Source organism: Mirounga leonina, unplaced genomic scaffold (genome assembly GCF_011800145.1).
Source record: "Mirounga leonina isolate KUSES-001 unplaced genomic scaffold, KU_Mleo_1.0 Mir_82, whole genome shotgun sequence".
NCBI lineage: Eukaryota > Metazoa > Chordata > Mammalia > Carnivora > Phocidae > Mirounga > Mirounga leonina.
This window is the reverse complement of record NW_023270825.1, coordinates 29,812,060-29,834,828: the sequence shown is the minus strand read 5'-3', so window position 1 is coordinate 29,834,828 and position 22,769 is coordinate 29,812,060. Positions and strand designations below refer to the sequence as shown.

Genomic DNA, 22,769 nt, shown 5'->3' with positions numbered 1-22,769 from the left:
TGAACAGCTGGTTAAATAGTGATACCTAGTGCCTAAGATTGGAAATCTTTGAGTTTAGTGAGGAAGGTGGTTGTTTACAGATGGACACATTCATTTGATGACATTTATGGGGTATCCAGAGAAGCATAGTAGGTAGTTATATGTAGAGAGGTTTGAGGTAATGATTAAAAGATTTAGGATTCATCAACCAAATGACAGTGTAAGTAAAAGACTGCTAACCTGGCCTGACAAGAGGAAATGGATACAGATGGAACCCTGGGAAATGCAAGTATTTAAGTGATGGATAGAACAGAGTCCCCCAAAGGAAACTTCAGAGTCAGGATTGTCTGAAAAAGACTTTTTACTGAATTTGGCAGTTAACAGGTTATTGGTGACTTCAACAAAACAGCTTCTTTGGTGTTTTGGCTGAGGAAGTTAGATTATTATAAGGTTGGGTTTGAATAAATATTAAGGAAATATAAGATAGGCTTTCTAAACATGTACATAATGGGGGTTGTTTTCAGGTTTTTATTTTTTAAAAAGATTTGAGACTTGATTGCATTTAAAAGAGGAGGGGGGAACCCAGTAGAGAGAGAGATACTTGATGGAGCTAAACCCAGGAGGGAATTGGAGGCAAGGAGATCCAAGCTTCTCCTAGGTCCACTACCTATAAACCATCCTAGCATACAGGAGTCATGTTTCAAAAGTGCGAGGTTACTTGGGAGTTGAAATCATAGAAATTAACAGTGCAATAAGTTTTCTAGCCCAGTGTACAAACGGCTGTTTAACTATAATTATCTAGTAGAAGAACAGCAATTATAAAACTGCCAGATAGAACCTTGTATCCTAAGGCAGGCAGGAAGATAAGCGATTTTCCTTTTTTGTTGGTTATGGTGGTTTCATTACACTGTTTTAGTTTAAGATGTCACCCATTACAGTAAATCTGCACATTTAGAACAGATTTTTATGTGCTAATGTGGAATGATTTTCAAGACAAACCATTTGTTTTTTTTTCAAGATTTATTGAAGTATAATCAACAAATGAAATTATAAGATATTAAAAGTGTATGTGATGATTTGATTCGCTGTGAAAGGACTCCCCTCATCAAGTTAATACATTTACCACCTCACATATTTTTTTGTTTTGTTTTGGTGAGAGCATTTAAGTTCTTCTCTTTTAGCAAATTTTAGTTATACAATACAGTGTCATCAACCAGAATCATTATGCTATACATTAGATCCTCAGACCTTATTCATCTTGTAAAAAATTTTTAAGTTTATTTAAATTTTTTTTTTTTAAAGATTTTATTTATTTATTTGAGAGAGAGAGAATGAGAGAGAGCACATGAGAGGGGGGAGGGTCAGAGGGAGAAGCAGACGCCCTGCCGAGCAGGGAGCCCGATGCGGGACTCGATCCAGGGACTCCAGGATCATGACCTGAGCCGAAGGCAGTTGCTTACCCAACTGAGCCACCCAGGCGCCCAAGTTTATTTAAATTTTTAATTGAACTATAATTGACATATATCATTATATTAGTTTCAGATGTACAACATAATTTGATATTTGTATTGTGAAGTGATCACAATAAGTCAAATTAACATTGTTCAACACACAGTTAAAAAGTTTCTTTTGTGTGTATCCTGATGAAAACTTTTAAGAACTTTCTCCTAGCAACTTTCAAATATGCAATGCTGTCTTACTAAATACAGTCACTATTTTCACCTTCACTCATTTCTCACCGCCCCCCCGCCACAACCTAGACCTTTATTGAAAGTTTGTACTCTTTTACCAACCTTTCCCTATTTCCCCCACCTCCCTGTTCCTGGCAGCCACTTTTCTATTCTGTTTCTATGAATTCGCCTTTTTCTTAAAAAAAAAAAAAAAACGTTTTCACGTATATATGATACCATGCATTATTTGTCTTTTCTCTATCCAGCTTATTTCAGTTAGCGTAATGCCATGCATTTCATCCATGTTGTTACAAATGACAAGATTTCCTTCCTTTTTAAGGTTGAGTAATATTCCTTTGTGGATGTGATATATATCACATTTTCGTGTGTGTGTCTTAATAAAAAGGAAGGTAATACCCTCAAAAATGGATGTTCCTTTGTGCTGCTGGTTTTGTTTTGTTTTGTTTTGTTTTAAATACATCCAGTGGCTTGTATATACATAGAATGATGGAAGAATATACAAGAAATTGATAACTGTAGTTACTTCTGGGCAGTTAGATGCATTGGGAGACATTATTGCATACCTTTAGGAATTTTTTTTTTTTTTAAGATTTTATTTATTTATTTGACAGAGACACAGCGAGAAAGGGAACACAAGCAGGGGGAATGGGAGAGAGAGAAGCAGGCTTGCTGCAGAGCAGGGAGCCCGACGTGGGGCTCGATCCCAGGACTCTGGGATCATGACCTGAGCCGAAGGCAGACGCTTAACGACTGAGCCACCCAGGCGCCCCTAGGAATTTTTTTTTTAAATCTATTCACTAATACAGACTTTTACATTTATTATTTATTGATTTCTGCTTTCCTTGTGTTTACTCTTTCATTTTTCCTTGAACTTTTTGGCTCAAAAGCTAAGTTTTTTTTCTACTTTACCTCATTCTGGTAATGTGTGTATACTTTCTAGGTGTTTTCATATTTTTAAGAGATTCCTAGAATTTGGGCCATTACAGAGTAAAGAGAAAATGTTCAAACCCACTACAGTGGGTAGAACAAACCCATCTTTTAATCTTTTGTAGTAGGTCAACTTCCCTTTTGTTTTCATAGTTACTGAATTTTCTCCCACTTCTGAATCAGAGTTCATTGAAAACTCAGAGGTGGTTGGATTTGTTTTGCTTTTTGTTTTTTTTGTTTGTGATTCAGTAAAGGTTGTAGTTACTATCTATTTAAATATTCATGAATTATATTAAATGTTGATTATTATAAATTCCTAGTAACTAAGTAAGTGATTTTGAGATCAATTTAAGTATGCTTTTCCTTTGTCTGAGAACAATAAAAAGTAGTGTCAAGCATTTGTCACATAAAGGCAGGAATCTTTAGTTTTCTCCAAATGCTTGTTTTGTTTTAATTGAAGAAAAATGTACATAGAGTGATATCCATGTGTCTTAATTACACCATTTGATAAGTTTTAACAAATGCATATACCTGGGTAATACATACCCTTCTCAAGATGTAGTTCCATCACCACAAGAAATTTGCCTCGTGTTCCTTTTTCAGTCCCCCTGTCCCAACCACTTTGACTATAGATTTGGGGTTCTTGAACTTCATATAAATGGAATCATACCTCTTTTGTAGCTGATGTATTTTGTTCAATATAACGTTTTGAGATTCATTCACATTATGTGTTCCTTTTTATTGCAGGAAAATATCCCATTTAGTTTTAAATCGTCCCTATTGCCATTGTATGCATATGTCAACTTCTCTGCTGTCTTAGAGGTGAACATCTGAGTTGCTTAGAGTTTAGGAATATTTTTTTTTAAGACTTTATTTATTTATTTGACAGAAAGCGAGCACAAGCGAGGGGAGGGGTAGAGGAAGAGGGAGAGGGAGAAGCAGGCTCCACACTGAGCAGGGAGCCTGATGTGGGGCTCGATTCCAGGACCTTGGGATCATGACCCACGCCGAAGGCACACACTTAAGAGACTGAACCACCTAGGCGCCCCTAGAGTTTAGGAATAGTATAAATAAAGCTGCAATGAACACACACATGTTTTAATTTTCTTGGGTAAATCCCTAGAAATGGAATTGCTAGTTTTCTGAAGCAGGACATCTTTTTATTAGTTTTAATGTTTACTAAAGTTGTGCATGTGTATCTTTCAAAGAATCAGATATTTCTACAAGACTTATCACCAGGAACAACCATCCCCTACCTCTTTATCCCTTCCTTAGAGTTACCACTTTCAACTCTTTGAGTTGATTCTTTTTTTTTTTAGAGTTTTTAAAAAAATTTTATTATGTTATGTTAATCACCATACATTACATCATTAGTTTTTGATGTAGGATTCCATGATTCATTGTTTGCATATAACACCCAGTGCCCCATTCAGTACGTGCCCTCTTTGACTTGATTCTTTTGGTATTTGCCTCTCAATGTCTAAGAAACTAACTTACACTTCTTATATTTTGTCAAGTTTTATGCATTATCCATGGACTGTGCTTTATGGAAGTTGTAGGCTTAACTTTCTTTCACCTCTCACTGCACATCTCAACCACATGTGGCCTTCCTTGTCTCTCTCATATACCTGATATGTTTCCCTTTGTCATCACTGTGCAAATGCTATTCCAACATACATTTTGTTTTCTCTTTTACTTTATGTATTTATCTCTCTCTTTCTCAAATTCCTGTATTGTTTAACTTCCTTCTCAGTAAATCCAGACATCGGGAGCTTCAGTTCCTGGCTCCACCACTTAACTGAACAAATTACTTGAACCCTTTGCGCCTGAGTTTTCTCATCTATAAACTGGGGAGCATTAGTATATATCTCCAAGGATGATCATAAGAATTGTTTAGGAAATACTAAGCAAAGATCTAAGAATGGGGCTTGACACATAATGTTCAATATGACAATAATGATATTTTGATGTAGCCATCACAAAAAGGTCTGTATGTTGTGATGTGTAACAATTTTCAAGACTTTATTATTTAAAAAAAAAAAAAAAAAAAAAAAACCCCAAGTTGTATAATAAGCCAGTATTTGGATTCCCCTTCTTGAATCCCAGAGAAAGAAGAAGGAATAGAATGCTGTTTACTCAGTGGCCATACATAAGAACTATTAACTATTCTTTTATCAGTATTATCTACTCTTTACCAAGTACCATGCTATTAGACTCCAGAAATATTGCAGTGAGCAGACATGACATGACATATCCACATCCACATGTTTGGTTGACTTTAGAAGCTAGCCTTTGCATTATTTATTTTGGGGAATATGCAGTTTATTATTTAAGAGCCCTGAATGCCTACTGAATTTTCTGGAAGATAATGAAATAATGGCATATTATAAGCAAAGGTATCAGGATAAAAGCACAGCAGTGTCTCTTCTGTTTTATCTAACGTGTTGTACCACATGTTGCCTTTTCCCTACTCCATTATTATATATAATCAGACATGTGCTGCACCACGTTATTTCATTTTTCTAAAGGGAGAATGTAGTTTACCATAAGCTTAATACCACTTGAAATATGAAAGAAATTGACAGCAGCATGTATCAGAAGCAAATGTACTATCCTTAGCATATAAATAGAGCTTAGTACCAAAAGAAATCTGAAGATGATCAGAAAGTACTAAATTTAAATTTATCTGGAATAAAATACAATTGATAATATGGCTAAAAAGTTTTTGGTAAATTTAATTATCTTATTCCAAAATACTGACATAAAAGAATTATGTGATAGATGATAAATTAGATGCATATTGTTCTATGAAACTTTTTTCCCAACAGGATTCTTGGGATGGCCAGCATATTCCAGTACTTTTCTCCATTTTTTGTGGTTTATTAGTGGCAATATCCTATCATCTCAGCCGACAAAGCAGTGATCCATCTGTACTTTTGTAAGTGAAATCAATTGTTACTGAATTAAATTTAAATAAGTTCACATTTCTTTCAAATTTAACTTTCAATATCTGTTTTCCCACTGCCTTGTCAGAGTGCTGTTGACTTAATCTATATTAGGTTTCAAATATATTAACATTGGATCATTCTAACCAGTTGGGCTGGGAATATTTGTTAGCATTTGCTCTCCTAAAAAGTATTAAAAATATATTTTAATAAAAATATTCTCCTTGTATGCTTATTTATAGCATTGTAAACTCTTTAAACATTATCATTTGCTAATGATTAAATATACTTGGAATGCTTATCTTTTTTTTTTAAAGATTTATTTTAGAGAGCAAGCGAATGAGCGTGCGTGCATGATTGGGAGGGGTAGAGGGAGAGAGAATCTCAAACAGACTCCTCGCTGAGTGTGGGAACCCAGCGTGGAATTTGATCTCAGGACCCTGAGGTCAGGACCTGAGCAGAAACCTAGAGTTGAACACTTAACTGACTGCACCACCCAGTCACCCCTGAATACTTGATTTTTTATCATAAACTTCATTTGTCATTTGAAGTACTGGTTTTCAGGTTATGAATGTGTTCTTTATTAATTCTTTTTCTTTCTTTTTCTTTTTTTAATTTAAAGCTCTTTGGTGCAATCCAAGATTTTTCCAAAAACAGAAGAGAAAAATCCAGAAGACCCTCTGTCTGAAGTAAAAGATCCACTGCCTGAAAAACTTAGAAATTCTGTTGTAAGTTTTAGCTTTTTACAATCACCTGAAAGATGTAAATTTTATTTTATTTTATTTTTTTAAATTTTATTATGTTATGTTAGTCACCATACAATACATCATTACTTTTTGATGTGGTAATCCACGATCTGTTGTTTTCATATAACACCCAGTGCTCCATGCAGTACGTGCCCTTCTTAATACCCATCACCGGGCTAACCAATCGCCCCTCCCCCCTCCCCTCTAAAACCCTGTTTGTTTCTCAGAGTCCATAGTCTCTCATGGTTCATCTCTCCCTCCAATTCCCCCCCCTTCATTTTTCCCTTCCTTCTCCTAGTGTCCTCCATGCTATTCCTTATGTTTCACAAATAAGTGAAACCATATGATAATTGATTTTCTCTGCTTGACTTATTTCACTTAGCATAATCTCCTCCAGTCCCATCCATGTTGATGTAAAAGTTGGGTATTTATCCTTTCTGATGGCTGAGTAATGTTCCATTGTATATATGGACCACATCTTCTTTATCCATTCATCTATTGGAGGGCATTTCAGCTCTTTCCACAGTTTGGCTATTGTGGACATTGCTGCTCTGCACATTGGGGTGCATATGGCCCTTCTTTTCACTACATCTGTGTCTTTGGGGTAAATACCCAGGAGTGCAATTGCTGGGTCATAGGGTAGCTCTATTTTTAATTTTTTGAGGAACCTCCACACTGTTTTCCAAAGTGGCTGTACCAACTTGCATTCCCACCAACAGTGTAAGAGGGTTCCCCTTTCTCCACAACCTCTCCAACATTTGTTGTTTCTTTTGCTGTCCATTTTTGCCATTCTAACTGGTGTAAGGTGGTATCTCAATGTGGTTTTGATTTGGATTTCCCTGATGGCTAATGATGATGAATATTTTTTCATGTGTCTGTTAGCCATTTGTATGTCTTCTTCAGAGAAGTGTCTTTTCATATCTTCTGCCCACTTTTTGACTGATTATTTGTTTTTTGGGTGTTGAGTTTGAGAAGTTCTTTATAGATCTTGGATACCAGCCCTTTATCTGTAGTGTCATTTGCAAATATCTTCTCCCATTCTGTGGGTTGCCTCTTTGTTTTATTGACTGTTTCTTTTTCTGTGCAGAAGCTTTTTATCTTGATGAAGTCCCAAAAGTTCATTTTTGCTTTTGTTTCACTAGCTTTTGGAGATGTATCTTGAAAGAAGTTGCTGTGGGTGATGTCAAAGAGGTTACTGCCTATGTTCTCCTCTAGGATTTTGATGGATTCCTGTCTCACATTGAGGTCTTTCATCCACTTTGAGTTTATCTTTGTGAATGGTGTTAGAGAATGGTCAAGTTTCATTCTTTTGCATGTGGCTGTCCAATTTTCCCAACACCATTTGTTGAAGAGACTGTCTTTTTTCCACTGGACATTCTTTCCTGCTTTGTCGAAGATGAGTAGATCATAGAGTTGAGGGCCCATATCTGGGTTCCCTATTCTGTTCCATTGGTCTATATGTCTGTTTTTGTGCCAGTACCATACTGTCTTGGTGATCACAGCTTTGTAATATAGCTTGAAATCGGACAACGTGATGCCCCCAGCTTTGTTTTTCTTTTTCAACATTTCCTTGGCGATTTGGGGTCTCTTCTGATTCCATACAAATTTTAGGGTTGTTTGTTCCAGCACTTTGAAAAATGTCATTGGAATTTTGATCGGGATGGCATTGAAGGTATAGATTGCCCTGGGTAGCATAGACATTTTAACAATGTTTATTCTTCCAATCCATGAGCATGGAATATTTTTCCATCTTTTTGTGTCTTCTTCAGTTTCTTTCATGAGTGTTTTGTAGTTCCTAGAGTATAGATCCTTTAACTCTTTGGTTAGGTTTATTCCAAGGTATCTTATGGTTTTGGGTGCTATTGTAAATGGAATCGTTTCTCTAATTTCTCTTTCTACAGTTGCATTGTTAGTGTATAAGAAAGCAGCTGATTTCTATGCATTGATTTTGTATCCTGCCACATTAGTGAATTGCTGTATGAGTTCTAGTAATTTGGGGGTGGAGTCTTTTGGGTTTTGCACATAAAGTATCGTGTCATCTGCGAAAAGAGAGAGTTTGACTTCTTCTTTGCCAATTTGAATACCTTTTATTTCTTTTTGTTGTCTGATTGCTGTTGCTAGAACTTCTAATACTATGTTGAACAATAGTGGCGAGAGTGGGCATCCTTGACGTGTTCCTGATCTTAAGGGAAAGGCTCTCAGCTTTTCCCCATTGAGGATGATATTCCCTGTGGGTTTTTCACAGATGGATTTTATGAACTTGAGGAATGTTCCCTCTATCCCTATACTCTGAAGAGTTTTAATCAGGAAAGGGTGTTGTATTTTGTCAAATGCTTTTTCTGCATCAATTGAGAGGACCATATGGTTCTTCTCCCTCCTCTTATTAATGTGTTCTATCACATTGATTGATTTGCGAATGTTGAACCACCCTTGCATCCTGGGGGTAAATCCCACTTGGTCGTGGTGGATGATCCTTTCAATGTATTGTTGGATCCTCTTAGCTAGGATTTTGTTGAGGATTTTGGAATCCATATTCATCAGGGATATCAGTCTGAAATTCTCCTTTTTGATGGGGTCTTTGCCTGGTTTGGGGATTAAGGTAATGCTGGCCTCATAGAATGAGTTTGGAAGTTTTCCTTCTGTTTCTATTTTTGAAACAGCTTCAGTAGAGTAGGTATTATTTATTCTTTGAATGTTTGATAGAATTCCCCAGGGAATTCATCAGGCCCTGGACTCTTGTTTTTTGGGAGGTTTTTGATCACTGCTTCAATCTTACCTGTTATTGGCCTTTTCAGGTTGTCAGTTTCTTCCTGTTTCAATCTTGGCAGCTTATAGGTTTCCAGGAAGGCCTCCATTTCATCCAGATTGCTCAGTTTATTGGCATATAGTTGTTGATAATAATTTCTAATAATTGTTTCTATTTCCTTGGTGTTGGTCGTGATCTCTCCCCTTTCATTCATAATTTTATTAATTTGGGTCCTTTCTCTTTTCTTTTTGGATAAGTCTGGCCAGTGGTTTATCGATCTTATTCTTTCAAAGAACCAACTTCTAGTTTCATTGATCTGATCTACTGTGTTTCTGGTTTCTAATTCATTGATTTCTGCTCTAATTTTAATTATTTCTCTTCTAATGCGTGGCTTAGGCATCGTTTGTTGCTTTTTCTCTAGTTCTTTAAGGTGTAGAGTTAGTTGGTGAATTCAGGATTTTTCTGTTTTTTTGAGTGAGGCTTGGATGGCTATGTATTTCCCCCTTAGGAGTGCTTTTGCAGTATCCCATAGGTTTTGGACCGATGTGTTTTCATTCTCATTGATTTCCATGAATTGTTTAAGTTTTTCTTTGATTTCCTGGTTGACCCAAACATTCTTGAGCAGAGTGGGCTTTAGGTTCCAAGTGTTTGAATTTCTGCCAATTTTTTTCTTGTGATTGAGTTCCAGTTTTAAAGCATTGTGGTCTGAGAATATGCAGAGGTTAATCTCATTCTTTTGCTATCGGTTGAGACCTGATTTGTGACCCATTATGTGGTCTATTCTGGAGAAAGTTCCATGTGTGCTCGAGAAGAATGAGTATTCTGTTGTTTTAGGGTGGAATGTTCTGTAAATATCTATGAGGTCCATATGGTCCAGTGTATCATTCAAAGCTCTTGTTTCCTTGTTGATTTCCTGCTTAGATGATCTGCCCATTGCTGAGAGTGGAGTATTGAGGTCTCCTACAATTAACATATTGTTATCAATATGACTCTTTATTTTGGTTAACAGTTGGCTTATATAGATGGCTGCTCCCATGTTGGGGGCATAGATATTTACAATTGTTAGATCTTCTTGTTGGATAGACCCTTTAAGAATGATAAAGTGTCCTTCTGTGTCTCTAATTACAGACTTTAGTTTAAAATTTAATTTGTCTGATATAAGAATTGCTACCCCAGCTTTCTTTTGAGGTCCGCTGGCATGGAAGATGGATCTCCATCCCTTCGCTTTCAGTCTGGATGTATCTTTAGGTTCAAAATGAGTCTCTTGCAGGTAGCATATGGATGGGTCCTGTCTTTTTATCCAATCTGCAACCCTGTGCTGTTTTATCGGAACGTTTAGACCATTCACATTGAGAGTGATTATTGAAAGATATGAATTAATTGTTATCATGTTGCCTGTGAAGACATTGTTTTTATTGATTGTCCCTGTAAATTTCTGTTGTATATCACTCTTGGGGTCTTTCTCCTTTTATAGAAACCCCCCCTTAATATTTCTTGCAGGGCCGGCTTAGTGGTCACATATTCTTTCAGTTTCTGCCGGTCGTGGAAATTCTGCATTTCTCCATCCATTCTAAATGAAAGCCTTGCTGGATAAAGTATTCTTGGCTGCATGTTCTTCTCATTTAGTACCCTGAATATGTCTTGCCAGGCCTTTCTGGCTTGCCAGGTCTCTGTGGATGGGTCTGACGTTATTCTGATGTTCCTCCTTCTGTACGTAAGGAATCTCTTCCCCCTAACTGCCCTTAAGATGGTTTCCTTGGGGGCACCTGGGTGGCTCAGTCGTTAAGTGTCTACCTTCGGCTCAGGTCATGATCCCAGGGTCCTGGGATCGAGTCCCACATCAGGCTCCCTGCTCTGCGGGAAGCCTGCTTCTTCTCCCACTCCCCCTGCTTGTGTTCCTGTTCTCGCTATGTCTCTGTCAAATAAATAAATAAAATCTTAAAAAAAAAAAAAAAGGTGGTTTTCTTGGTTCTAAGATTTGCAAGTTTTACTATTACATGCCGGAGTGTTGGCCTGTTTTCCTTGATCTTGGGAGGGGTCCTCTCTGCCTCTAGGACTCGAATGTTTGTTTCATTCCCCAGATTAGGGAAGTTCTCAGCTACGATTTGCTCAAATACATCTTCTAGTCCTCTCTCTCTCTCTCCACTCCCTCCGGGATTCCAATTATTCTGACATTGGAACGCTTGATGGTGTCACTTATTTCTTTGATTCTATTTTCATGGATTCTGAGTTGTTTTTCCCTGGCCTCCTCTTTTCCCTTTTTATCTATTATATTGTCTTCCAGGTCGCTTACTTGTTCTTCTGCCTCAGTTACCCTAGCTGTTAGATTATCTAGATTGGATTGGATCTCACTGATAGCATTTTTAAGTTCTGCCAATTCAGCTTTCATTTCTGCCCTTAGAGACTCTATGTTGCCATTAATTGATTTCTCCATTCTAGCCATTGTCCTCACAATTGCTAGCCTGAATTCCATCTCTGACATCTTGGTTATATCTGCATCCATTTGTAAATCTGAAGCATAAGTCATCATCTCTGAGTCTTTTCTATTTTGGGGGCTCCTCCTCCTAGTCATTCTGTTGATGGGTGTTTGAGGGAATGTACAGAGTCCAAATTATTGACCAGAACCCAAGCAAGATGCACCTGTTTTCTTGGGACCGTAGGGTTGCTGGCCTCTTGTTTTCCCAGCCTGTGTTCTGAGGGAGGGGCCTGCCGTGCTGTTACTCAGGCAACCCTGTTTGGGCGGAGTTGCCCTGCCCCCCTGTGGCGGGGGATGGGCTCAGCGGGAATCAGTTTTTGGGGCTTTTGTTCTCTGGCGGCTTTACCTGGTGGCTTTCTGCGTCACTTCGGCGAGTCAGATCAGGAGAGACCGTTTCCAACCCTCTGCCTCAGAGCAGAGAGATCGCAGTCTGTTCTTCAGTGAGCTCTCCAGGCCACACTGTCTCCGTTTCTGTCTGTGCTGCTATAAACTGCAGCGTCCTGGGTTGTGCACCCCTCCACAGCACTCCTAGTCCTGCCTCCAGGTCAGGGCACGTCTCTGCCCTTTGTGCTTCTAAAACGACCAGCCGCTCCCAGTTCGCATGCGCTACCCCGCCACTCTGGGTTTCCGCCCTGGGGGCTGCCCTAAAGTTCTTTCCCCGCTGCTAGCAGTCTTCCAGTCTGTGCCCCGTCTCCAGCACGCAAGGCTCTCGCTCACCAGTGGCGTAGGATCCCCACGGCCAGGTACCCTCCCGCTGCCGTTTATCCTCCGATATCTTCCCGTGGAATCACAGCTCCCCGCTTCCTACCTCAAAACCAACCGCCTGCGATATTCTGCTTATAGAGATTCAGATCTTCTTACATCTCAGGCTGGTTTCGTGGGTGCTCAGAATGGTCTGGTAGATATCCAGCTCAATTCTGGGGACCAGTTATGGTCCCCTACTCCTCTGCCATCTTTCCCCCCTCCTCCTAAAAGATGTAAATTTTAAACAGTTCATCATTTTATATAAGGAAGGCCTTTGTACTTGGGGAAAATGTATGTACAGGTGTATATTGTTGACTGCCTTTATGTCACGTTTTAACCTGTTAAATGCTCATTCTTCAAAGGTGGTTTCTATGTAAAAGAGTATGCTAAACATTCATTTTCAGATTAGGTGAAATGAAGTAATTTCATTGTTTATAGAATTCTTAATCCCATTCAGTTTAAACTAGGATTTGAAAGATGCATATTTTAACATAAATTAGATTTTGTTGTTATTGTTCTTGTTGATAAAAACTATGTCCTTGTAAACATCTGCTAGTCTTCTAGTGTGTTTTATTCCTCTAGTACCATCTGAAAAGTATATGTATGTTTATTTTTCAGATTGAAGGAGAGAACGGTTATCTGTACTAATTTAATATGTTTAAGAAAATGTAGTAATTTAAAAATTTTCTAGTTTAGTGAATTCAATATTGTCTGTATTCTTTTAGTAATTACTTGAAAAATGAATTTTATAGATTCATATCTGCTTTATGGAACAAAGCATAAAACATTTTTTTCTAAGTTATTTTAGATTATTTCTACTTGTGAAAAACTGAATTTATACAGGTCTTGAATTAGTTATAGTATTTACCTTTACTGAACTTGAGCTGCTCACATATTCTCAGAAACTTTAGAAATACAAAACTGTTTCAGGATAGCATTCAAACAATTTTTTCTGACTTTAATTTCCATGTTAGCAAAGGACACTTCATGTTAAATGTAGTAAGATATTTCTGAATCTAGCTTAAAATTAGCATAAATCTGCGGGTCAGTTGATGACCAGTCAAGATATTGAGACGTTTTGGTTTACTGCAACCACTAAAAGAATCAAAATGCAATAAGTAAAATAAGACATGCAGTTTCAACATTTTTAAAAATCAATGAAAATGTAACTTCGTTATCCAAAAGAGTATCCTCTGTAACTAATACAATGACTTAAGTACCTCATTTCCTTTTCCCATATGTAAAAATCAAACTTACAGATCAATGGGAGAAAAAGTCTTCATTCTAAAAGGCTTTGTTATAGGGGCACCTGGCTGGCTCAATCAGTAGTTCATAGGACTCGGTGTCAGGGTTGTGAGTTTGAGCCCCATGTTGGGTGTAGAGATTATGTAAAAAATAAAATCTTTTAAAATAAAATAAATAAAAGACTTTGTTTTAATATGTTATATAGTGTGTAGAACTAGTTTCATTTCCTTGGTATTATAGTGTCAAACCAGAATATCAGGAAATTGGGGAAGAAAAACTTATAGCCAATTATTATATGTAAGAACTCTCTAGAAGAATAGGATCGATGAAAAATTATTACTTTGTCAGTGGGAATGAAAGAAATACATATTTTAAAATTTTATGTAACTGTTGGATAATTCTGTTTTGTTCCACAGAGTGAGCGTTTACAGTCTGACCTAGTAGTATGCATCGTAATTGGTGTGCTATATTTTGCTATTCATGTAAGCACAGTGTTCACAGTATTGCAGGTAAAGAATCATTTTGATCTTTTGATTGGGGGAAAATAACTGTTTAGACTCACTTTTTTATTTGATTGTAATATTTGTCCATAATGCTGAAATTTATGACTTTTCGTTTATTCAGTTTTAACAACAAATATTTATTTTTTCATGGTTTCTCTGGGTCATGAATCTGATTGTAGCTTAGCTAGATGATCCCAGTTTGGGCTGTGTTTGATGCTGCAGTCATACGGGGCTGCCATCAACCAAGGCTGTTAGCAGGCCTTAGTTCTTTGCCGGCCATTGGCCAGAGATCTGAATTCCTCTCCATGTGGCCCTCGCCATAGGCTGCTTTGAGTATCCACACAAAATGGCAGTTGGGTTTCCCCAGAGCCAGTGGTCCTAGAGAGAGAAAGCCCAAGACAGAAGCTGCAGTCTTTTATAATTGATGTTAGATGTGACATACCACCACTTCTTCTGTACCTATTGATCATAAGGGCAACCCTGGTACAAGTTTTGGAAAAGCCACATAAGAAAGCAGTGTTAACTGTTGACAAATGTTTGGTTCTTAGATTCAAAAATTGACTTTGCTATTTTCTGTTAATAAGTAGAAAATTGAACTGACAAATTAGAAGTTCTGTGGGTCTCAAAATCACTTTTAATTTTCCTAATTTTATTCTTCTTTTAGCCTGCTCTCAAGTATGTGTTGTATGCATTGGTCGGCTTTGTGGGTTTTGTAACCCATTATGTGCTGCCTCAACTCAGAAAACAGCTACCATGGCACTGCTTCTCCCACCCTCTGCTGAAGACAGTGGAGTACAATCAGTACGAAGTTCGGAGTAAGTATTTCGTTAACTCTGCTCTTTTTAATATTACGGATTTTTTTTTAAACTTTAGCAGATGACGGTTAAATAAGTATCATCAAGTAACACTTTGGCTTATGTTTGTTATACTTAGATTTGAAGTTGTAATGAGTCAAACCTTTTGCAGGATGCTTTAATTTCAGTTGAGGTATAAATGTCAGTGCCACAATGCTAACTTCCACAAAATAAAATTACTTCCTTTCTATATTGTTCTTCACAGACCTCATTGATGAATCCTGTGCATGTCTGTGGCTTCTCTTTCCAGTCCTTACCCGTTACCTGATTTTTCTTTTCTATGTATAGGCACTTCAGTTCTCCTCAAGACTTCTATTTGAAAATTTTTTTTTTTTTAAGATTTTATTTATTTATTTATTTGAGAGAGAGAGAGAGAGAGAAACAGCATGAGAGGGGATAGGGTCAGAGGGAGAAGCAGGCTCCCCGCCGAGCCGGGAGCCCGATGCGGGACTCGATCCCAGAACTCCGGGATCATGACCTGAGCCGAAGGCAGTCGCTTAACCAACTGAGCCACCCAGGCGCCCTATTTGAAATATTTTTAGCACAAAGCATAGGAGGAATAGAGAGAACTTTGTTCCTGTTTCCACCAGTGACACTATTTCCTACTAGAGAAGGGTATAAGAGTAGATCAGATGAAAAGAAGTTTAAAACACTTGTAATTGTTCTTACTTATTCAGATTTGGGATAAAGTATAAAATGACTCAAAAAGAGGTAGAAGTCCAGTCCATTTTAAATCCTGGCTTGTCTTTCCTGTCATAAGTAGTTGGTATTTGTTCATTGGCCCCATGACCTGTGATATACCATACTTCCTCATTTTAGAGAAATAATGAAAGTTCATAACTATGCCATCATTTATTATATATCTGTGATTAAACAAGCCAATGGTTTTTCCTAAAACTTTTTTTTCAGTTAGTGAATTATGATAGTAAATTCTCAATTGTTTGGAGATAATTTAACTTGTTTAGAGAACTCTGAAGCTTTTAAAAGCTTTCTATATCAAACTTGACTATGCATTCTCAAAGCAAATTTCCTGGGCCTTTTAGTAAAATTGCTTAGAGTATTCTTTTGAAAGGAATCGCTTTTTCTGAGCAGTCGGCCTCAGCAGTGGGCTTGAAATATTCAGTAAACTATGTCATATATAGATGTGCTATCATCCAGGCTTTGTTGTTTCATTTATAGTACACAGGCACAGTAGATTTAGCATCATTCTGAAGGGCCTGAGGATTTTTGGAATAGTAAATGAGCACTGACTTCCACTTGAAGTTACCAGCTGTGTTAGCCCCTAACAAGAGAATCAGCCTGGCCTTTGGAGCTTTGAAGCCAGTGTCCACTTCTCTCTAGCTACCAAAGTCCCAGATGGCATCTTCTTCCAACAGAAGGCTATTTAGTCTACACTGAAAAGCTGCAGCCACCTTCGTAAATGATCTTAGCTAGATCTTCTGGACAACTTACTGCAGCTTCTCCATCAGCACTTGCTGCTTCACCTTGCACTTTGATGTGGAGACGGCTTCTTTCCTTAAACATCGTGACCCAACCTCTGCTAGCTTCATACTTTTCTTCTGCAGCTTCCTCACCTGTCTCAGCCTTCACAGAATTGAAGAGAGTTAGGGCCTTGCCCTAGATTAGGTTTTGGCTTAAGGGAATGTGGCTGGTTTGATTTTTCTGTGCAGACCACAAAAACTCTCTCCATATCAGCAATAAGACTGTTCCACTTTCTTATCATTTGTGTGTTCACTGGAGCAGCACTTTTAATTTCCTTTAAGAACTTCCCCTTTGCAATCACAGCTTGGCTAATGTTTGGCACAAGAGGCCTAGGTTTTGGCCTATCTTGGCTTTTATTTTTTATTTATTTTATTTTTATTTTTTAAAGATTTTATTTATTTATTTGAGAGAGAGCACACAAGTTGGGGGCAGAGGCAGAAGGAAGGGGAGGTGCAGACTCCTTGCTGAGCAGGGAACCCAACGCGGGGCTCGATCCCAGGACCCTGGGATCATCACCTGAGCCGAAGGCAGACACTTAACCAACTGAGCCACCCAGGTGCTCTTATCTTGGCTTTTAACATGCCTTCCTCATTAGGCTTAATCATTTCCAGCTTTTGATTTAAAATGAGAGATGTGCAATTCTTCCTTTCACTTGAACACTTATAAGTGGCCATTGTAGAGTTATTAATTGGCCTAATTTCAATCTCAGGGAATAGGGAAGCCCGAAAGGAGGGAGACGTATGGGGAAACAGCTGGTCAGCAGAGCAGTCAGACCACATACATTATTGGTTAAGTTTGCCATCTTGTATCGGTGCAGTTCATGTTATCCCAAAGCAGATACAACAGTAGCATCAGAGATCACTGATCATAGATCACCATAACAAATATAATGAAAAAGTTTTAAATATTGCAAGGATTACCAAAATGTGACAGACATGAAGTGAGCAAATGCTGTTGGAAAATGGTGCTGATAGACTTATTCAACACGGGGTTTCCATAAAACTTCAATTTGTAAAAAATGCAGTAACTGGAAAGTGGAATAAAGTAAAGCACAATAAAATGAGGTATGCCTATATTTTATACATTAGATGATGTGATCTTCTTATGTTGCTTTGTTAGATGCAGCCACTATGATGTGGTTTGAGAAACTTCATGTGTGGCTTCTTTTTGTGGAGAAGAATATCATCTATCCGTTGATTGTTCTCAATGAACTTAGTAACAGTGCAGAGACAATTGCTAGTCCAAAAAAACTGGATACAGAGTAAGTACAATACTCCTCTCATCAATGTTTAACTGCTAGGGGCTGTCATAAGCATGTCCTAAGACATTGATCAAGTAGCAAATAATTGTCTCTTTGATGCAATGCAGTATGAGATTAAAAAAAATTCAGGTGAAATTGTGTCTTTAACTTCCCTTGCCTGAATATCTGTTTCTGCTCTTGTGTATCACTACTCCAGACATCTTATCCTCAACTAATATTTTATGAGAGGACATTTATTAAATAAAGTTAATTTTTAATATTAGATGGTAAGTTTGAGAGATGTCTGTTTTTGTGTATTGTGTAAATCAGGCTATATAGGTGGTCACTTGCCTGTGTAGTCATCCTATAAGCCTACCCACTAGGCTAGGTACATGTTGTTGGGTAAGCCTTAATACATGTTTTTTATATGCTAAATGCTATTAATATTAAAGCAATAAAAATATCCAGAAACTGGAGAACCATATATTAGAATTGCAATACTGTTACTTATTTTTTTTAAACATGCTTATTTATATAAAGGAATAAGAATCATATTACATATTGTTAAAAGGAAATACTGTAATAATTTATTTTAGGATGCGATTTGCCTAGCTGTATAAATCATTTTCAGAAGTTTACATTTGATATATTTTGTAAGCATAGTTAATGAAATGGTGATTTTTCTGAAGTTAGTAGATTTTTCTGAAGTTCTCAGTCATTGATTGATGAGTTTTGCTTTCTTTATATCATAGGTTAGGTGCTTTAATGATCACCATTGCTGGTCTGAAGTTGCTACGATCCTCTTTTAGCAGCCCTACATATCAGTATGTCACAGTCATCTTTACTGTGCTCTTTTTCAAAATTGACTATGAAGCATTTTCAGAGACCATGCTGTTGGATCTCTTCTTCATGTCCATACTCTTCAACAAGGTAATTTATTACTGAAAGGAATATCCCTATCTGTAAAAAGTACTATCTCCCTGACTAATACACTGTTTAGTGAGGATTCTACTTGCATTTCATTTGCTTCATTATCTTTTAAGTAATACCTTTCTTCAATCAACCAGTTATTTTAGGAGCATTTTAGAATCCCTAAACAATGCTAGTCGCTATGATCCATAAAAGACATGTTTCTTGCTATAGGTAGGAAGATAAGATTAAGTTATATAGAAAAATTAGAGAAACACCATTAGCTATGTATTTTTAAATATATAGGATCTTCCAAAAGTGGGTGTGGTTTTGAATAATTCTAGAAATAGACATGGTAATAATGGAACTGGGCTGTGGGCTGCTGGATAGATGGAGGGAGTAAATAACCTGATAGCTGAATGAAGATGGTAGATACTGAGGCCAGTGAGGCCGTGTGGGAGGAATCAGAACTAGTTTGATGTTGACATTTGCAGAATACTCTGAAAATTATGAAATGTTTCTAAGATTTATTATCCACCCCTAATAGAAGTACTTTTAGTCCTTTTGCAAATGAGATGGCAAAACCTGGGTCTTCTGCCTCCCTTTTGCTGAACCATACTACCTTTCTAAATGAAATAGGTTGTGAGTCAGATTATAAGTTAAATTGAGCTTAGATTTCATGTTAACACTGACCACATAAAAAGGACTTTGACATATATTATCCCATTTGATAGGTAACAGAGAGCTGAAGCATATGACAGCTATAAAACACAGTGAAAGCCCAATTTTAGGCAAGTTAGCCTGGTCAGCCACATTTGGGATGAATTGGGGAAGAGAGAACCTAAAGGTACGGAGAACAGTTTAAGAGACTGTGACAGTAATTTAGATGTGATAGAGGTCTAACTTAGGATGGGAACATGGAAACCATTAATGGAATGGTTACGAATGGAAAACCATTAATCTGAACAAGGTTTTAGTGATAGTCAATTTCAAAATATTGGGCTAAATATTGTACTAAGTAGTTTCTAAAATACTACAGTGTTATATTTGTTCAATCACTAATTTGTATGCATTTTTATCATTTATTTCCTCTTCTAGTGAGCATGGCTAACCAAAGGAGGAAGCCAGAAAGTTAATCAAAGAATTGTTTGTATAAAGAAGCATGTGGTTTCTCACAAATTTAAATATTTAGTTTGGAAATTGTATGGCGTCTTATACTGGTTGGGAAAAAAGTGAAAGTTTCAATAAAATAGAAACCTATCTCTGAAATAGACTTAATTTGCATTAGTTTGGATTTTCTTAATACTTTCGTTTGTTAAGCAAATTGTCCTTCAGAGCATACAATGCTCCAGGACTGTTCTAGATGCTTAGGCTACATCAGTGAGCACATAGGGAAAGCTCTGCCCTTAAGGACTTTGCATTATGTAAGGTTAGCTGATAGAACTTAACAATGGTAGTAAGCAAGTAATTTTCAAGGGATCTCTAGATATATTGTTTAAGATATCATTGTAAGATGCACCACCAATTAAATAATCTTACAGAAAAAATTACTATGAATGTGTACAAAAGTGCTTTTACCCACTAACCACTTATCTTTGTAATTGCATATCATTTTTTCTTCAACATTACAGTCAAAATTTGAGTTCAGTCTGGTTCACATTTAGAATCTGAAGTTTTCTGAAGTACTGCTTTTAGGCAGTTATAATGGCATCTTGATAATATAAATGCTGCTTTTACTTCTGTCATCCTGATCATATTCTGATCATAAGCATTACCGGCATAATTTTGAATCATGGCAAAGAATGCAGGAGTTCATCTGCATTTTGTAATTGGTTGAAGTTGTAATTTATTTTTTAAATTGGAAGTTAAACAGGTTCATTTGCAATTAGTTGAACAATTTAAATATGAGCTGTTTAGTGCCCGAATTACGGCACCGAATTAGTTTGAACCTCTTGCCCCTAAGATCCTGTGTCTGTTTTGTGAGTTGGGTCTTGCACTGCCTGACCTACAGAGGCAATTTTGTGCAAATACAGTCATTCGGTTTCAGTGTTGAAGACATGTTCAACAACAAAACAAATCATAATTTACAGAAAATTAAAACGTGTGTTGTGTTTCCATTGACAATCACAATTGAGATTAAGAACAGATGCCTGATATGCACTACTAAATCCTTAGGCAGACAGGCAGTGACAACCGTGTTACAACTTTATTTCCTGCCTGGCTGCTTTCAGATTTCTTTTGACATTGCATTTAAAACATACTCAGTTTTCAAAGCACTAAACTTGGGGAAAATGTGTCCTGGAATAAAAATATGTATGAATTTCTTAAGCTTTATAAACATCTAGATTTCCTACCTTTCTATGTTTTGCTTGTAGTAGTAGTAATATAACCAAATAGAGGGCATAGAGTTTTTTAAACAGATGAAACACAAGTCCATAAATCAGCTAGCTGTCTGCACTTAAATATATATTCAGTGTTTTGGCAGTTGACACGTCTTTTCCTTTTATGCAAATGGCAAATAATTTCAATGCCATTTTCCTATCAGAAAAACAATACATTTTAGAGGTCTTTCATTTTCTAATTGAAGTATCTGATGATAAGTTTTTTACTGATTGTTTTTCTTTTTCTCCTACAGCTTTGGGAACTCCTTTATAAATTGCAGTTTGTGTATACTTACATTGCCCCATGGCAGATTACATGGGGCTCTGCTTTCCATGCTTTTGCTCAGCCCTTTGCAGTGCCCCGTATCCTTCTAATAAAAGTTATATAAGAAAGGGCAGTCACATCCTTAATGTGAATGTTGGTTTGTAGGCATAACCCTTTATAGGCATAGAATATAGATTACTAGGTGGTAAATTATCAAATATTCTCAGTCCTTTGAGTCCCTATCTGTACCTATTTTGATTGTTTAACTTGTATTAACATCTGTGACCCACAGATCATCTGAACATGAGGACAGTGTTAAGATTTTATAATTAAGTAATGCTGATTTAAAATTTTATGTTTACATATGTAGTAAGCATTAAAGTCTAGGAATTTTTAAATAAATACAAAATGTTTAGAAATATTTTTAAATGAATGAAAGTACAAACATTTTTCATAATCATATGATTGTAATTGAACTATGTTTAAATTTTTCTATTCTCATTGTTTCTTAAAAGTACTGTCTAAGTAAAAGTAAAGGTTAGTGACCACATTGATGTTGAAAAGCAGACTTTTTGTATCTATAAATTTTAGTTTGATCTTTTGGAAAATTAAACCCAAGCATATTTATTCAAAGTTAATGTATGGACTTTTACCAAATACATATTAGCAAGTATTTATTTGACTCCCTTCAAAGCATCATGCCAGGGTGTACTTTTCCTGGCTGTGTCTTTCTGCTTGTACCCCTTTATATTGTCCAAGGACACCCTCTTTTGTGTTCCTCTGATGAACCACATTGTTCTCATTGCTGTAAGCACAGTATGTTTGTGAGATGTATTTTTGTGTGTGTATGTGTGTGTGCGCATACACGTGCGCTCACTCAAATGAATGTTAAAAATCCTTAACTAGTTTTTTCATAGATTCAGCCATGTTGTTTGTTCAGGCTGCTGTATCTGCCTTTTTTTCTACTCCACTAAATCCCTTTCTGGGAAGTGCAATATTCATCACTTCTTATGTTCGACCTGTGAAATTCTGGGAGAGAGACTATAAGTGAGTACAATAAAACATTTGAAAGCCGATTTTATCTATTCTTTAATAATAAAAACTATCAACAGAATTATTATAATTTTTTGTGTTAAAATATTTTGCTAAAACTATTATAAATACTCTTAAAGTTTCAAAATCATATAAAATTAGAAGAGTCAGAATAGCTACTGTATATTTTTCTCTGCCATTTTTTCTAAGATTTTTTTAAAACCTAGTTTTTGTTGAATATACTCATTTTTCTGTCTTTTTTCTTTTAATGCTATTTCTTTGAGTTGGTTCCACATTAATACTACTCTGAAACTTTATGCTATACAATGTTATTTCATTATAGCAGTCATAATTATCTCATAGTTTTCTTAGAAATAGCTATTTGCAGAGCTAAATTTTCTATAGATTATTTCTGGTTTTTCAAGAGAATAATTTTTTAATGACCATCTTTGTGCATAAAGTATTTTCTCCATTTAGATTTAGTTTCTTTGGCTAAATGTTTCATCTGATGCCTGCTAACTACCCTTATATGTAATCTCTCCAAATTTCTTTCTTTCTTTCTTTCTTTCTTTCTTTCTTTCTTTCTTTCTTTCTTTCTTTCTTT

General features: G+C 36.6%; 1 protein-coding gene across 6 annotated transcripts in view; it reads left to right on the top strand.

Annotated features, from left to right (window-relative positions):
- PCNX1 (pecanex 1) overlaps positions 1-22,769 on the top strand; it is a 238,294-nt gene that overhangs the window by 108,331 nt on the left and 107,194 nt on the right. For all 6 annotated transcript variants that reach the window (XR_004677042.1, XM_034992840.1, XM_034992837.1 and 3 more), the window contains 8 exons: positions 5,426-5,535; positions 6,165-6,270; positions 13,916-14,008; positions 14,667-14,817; positions 17,458-17,599; positions 18,331-18,508; positions 21,123-21,231; positions 22,051-22,180. Coding sequence is in view for 5 of the 6 variants with exons in the window: in XM_034992840.1 (XP_034848731.1) it covers positions 5,426-5,535; positions 6,165-6,270; positions 13,916-14,008; positions 14,667-14,817; positions 17,458-17,599; positions 18,331-18,508; positions 21,123-21,231; positions 22,051-22,180 (1,019 nt within the window). In the remaining variant the exon portion in view is untranslated. The remainder of the gene's footprint in view (positions 1-5,425; positions 5,536-6,164; positions 6,271-13,915; positions 14,009-14,666; positions 14,818-17,457; positions 17,600-18,330; positions 18,509-21,122; positions 21,232-22,050; positions 22,181-22,769) is intronic.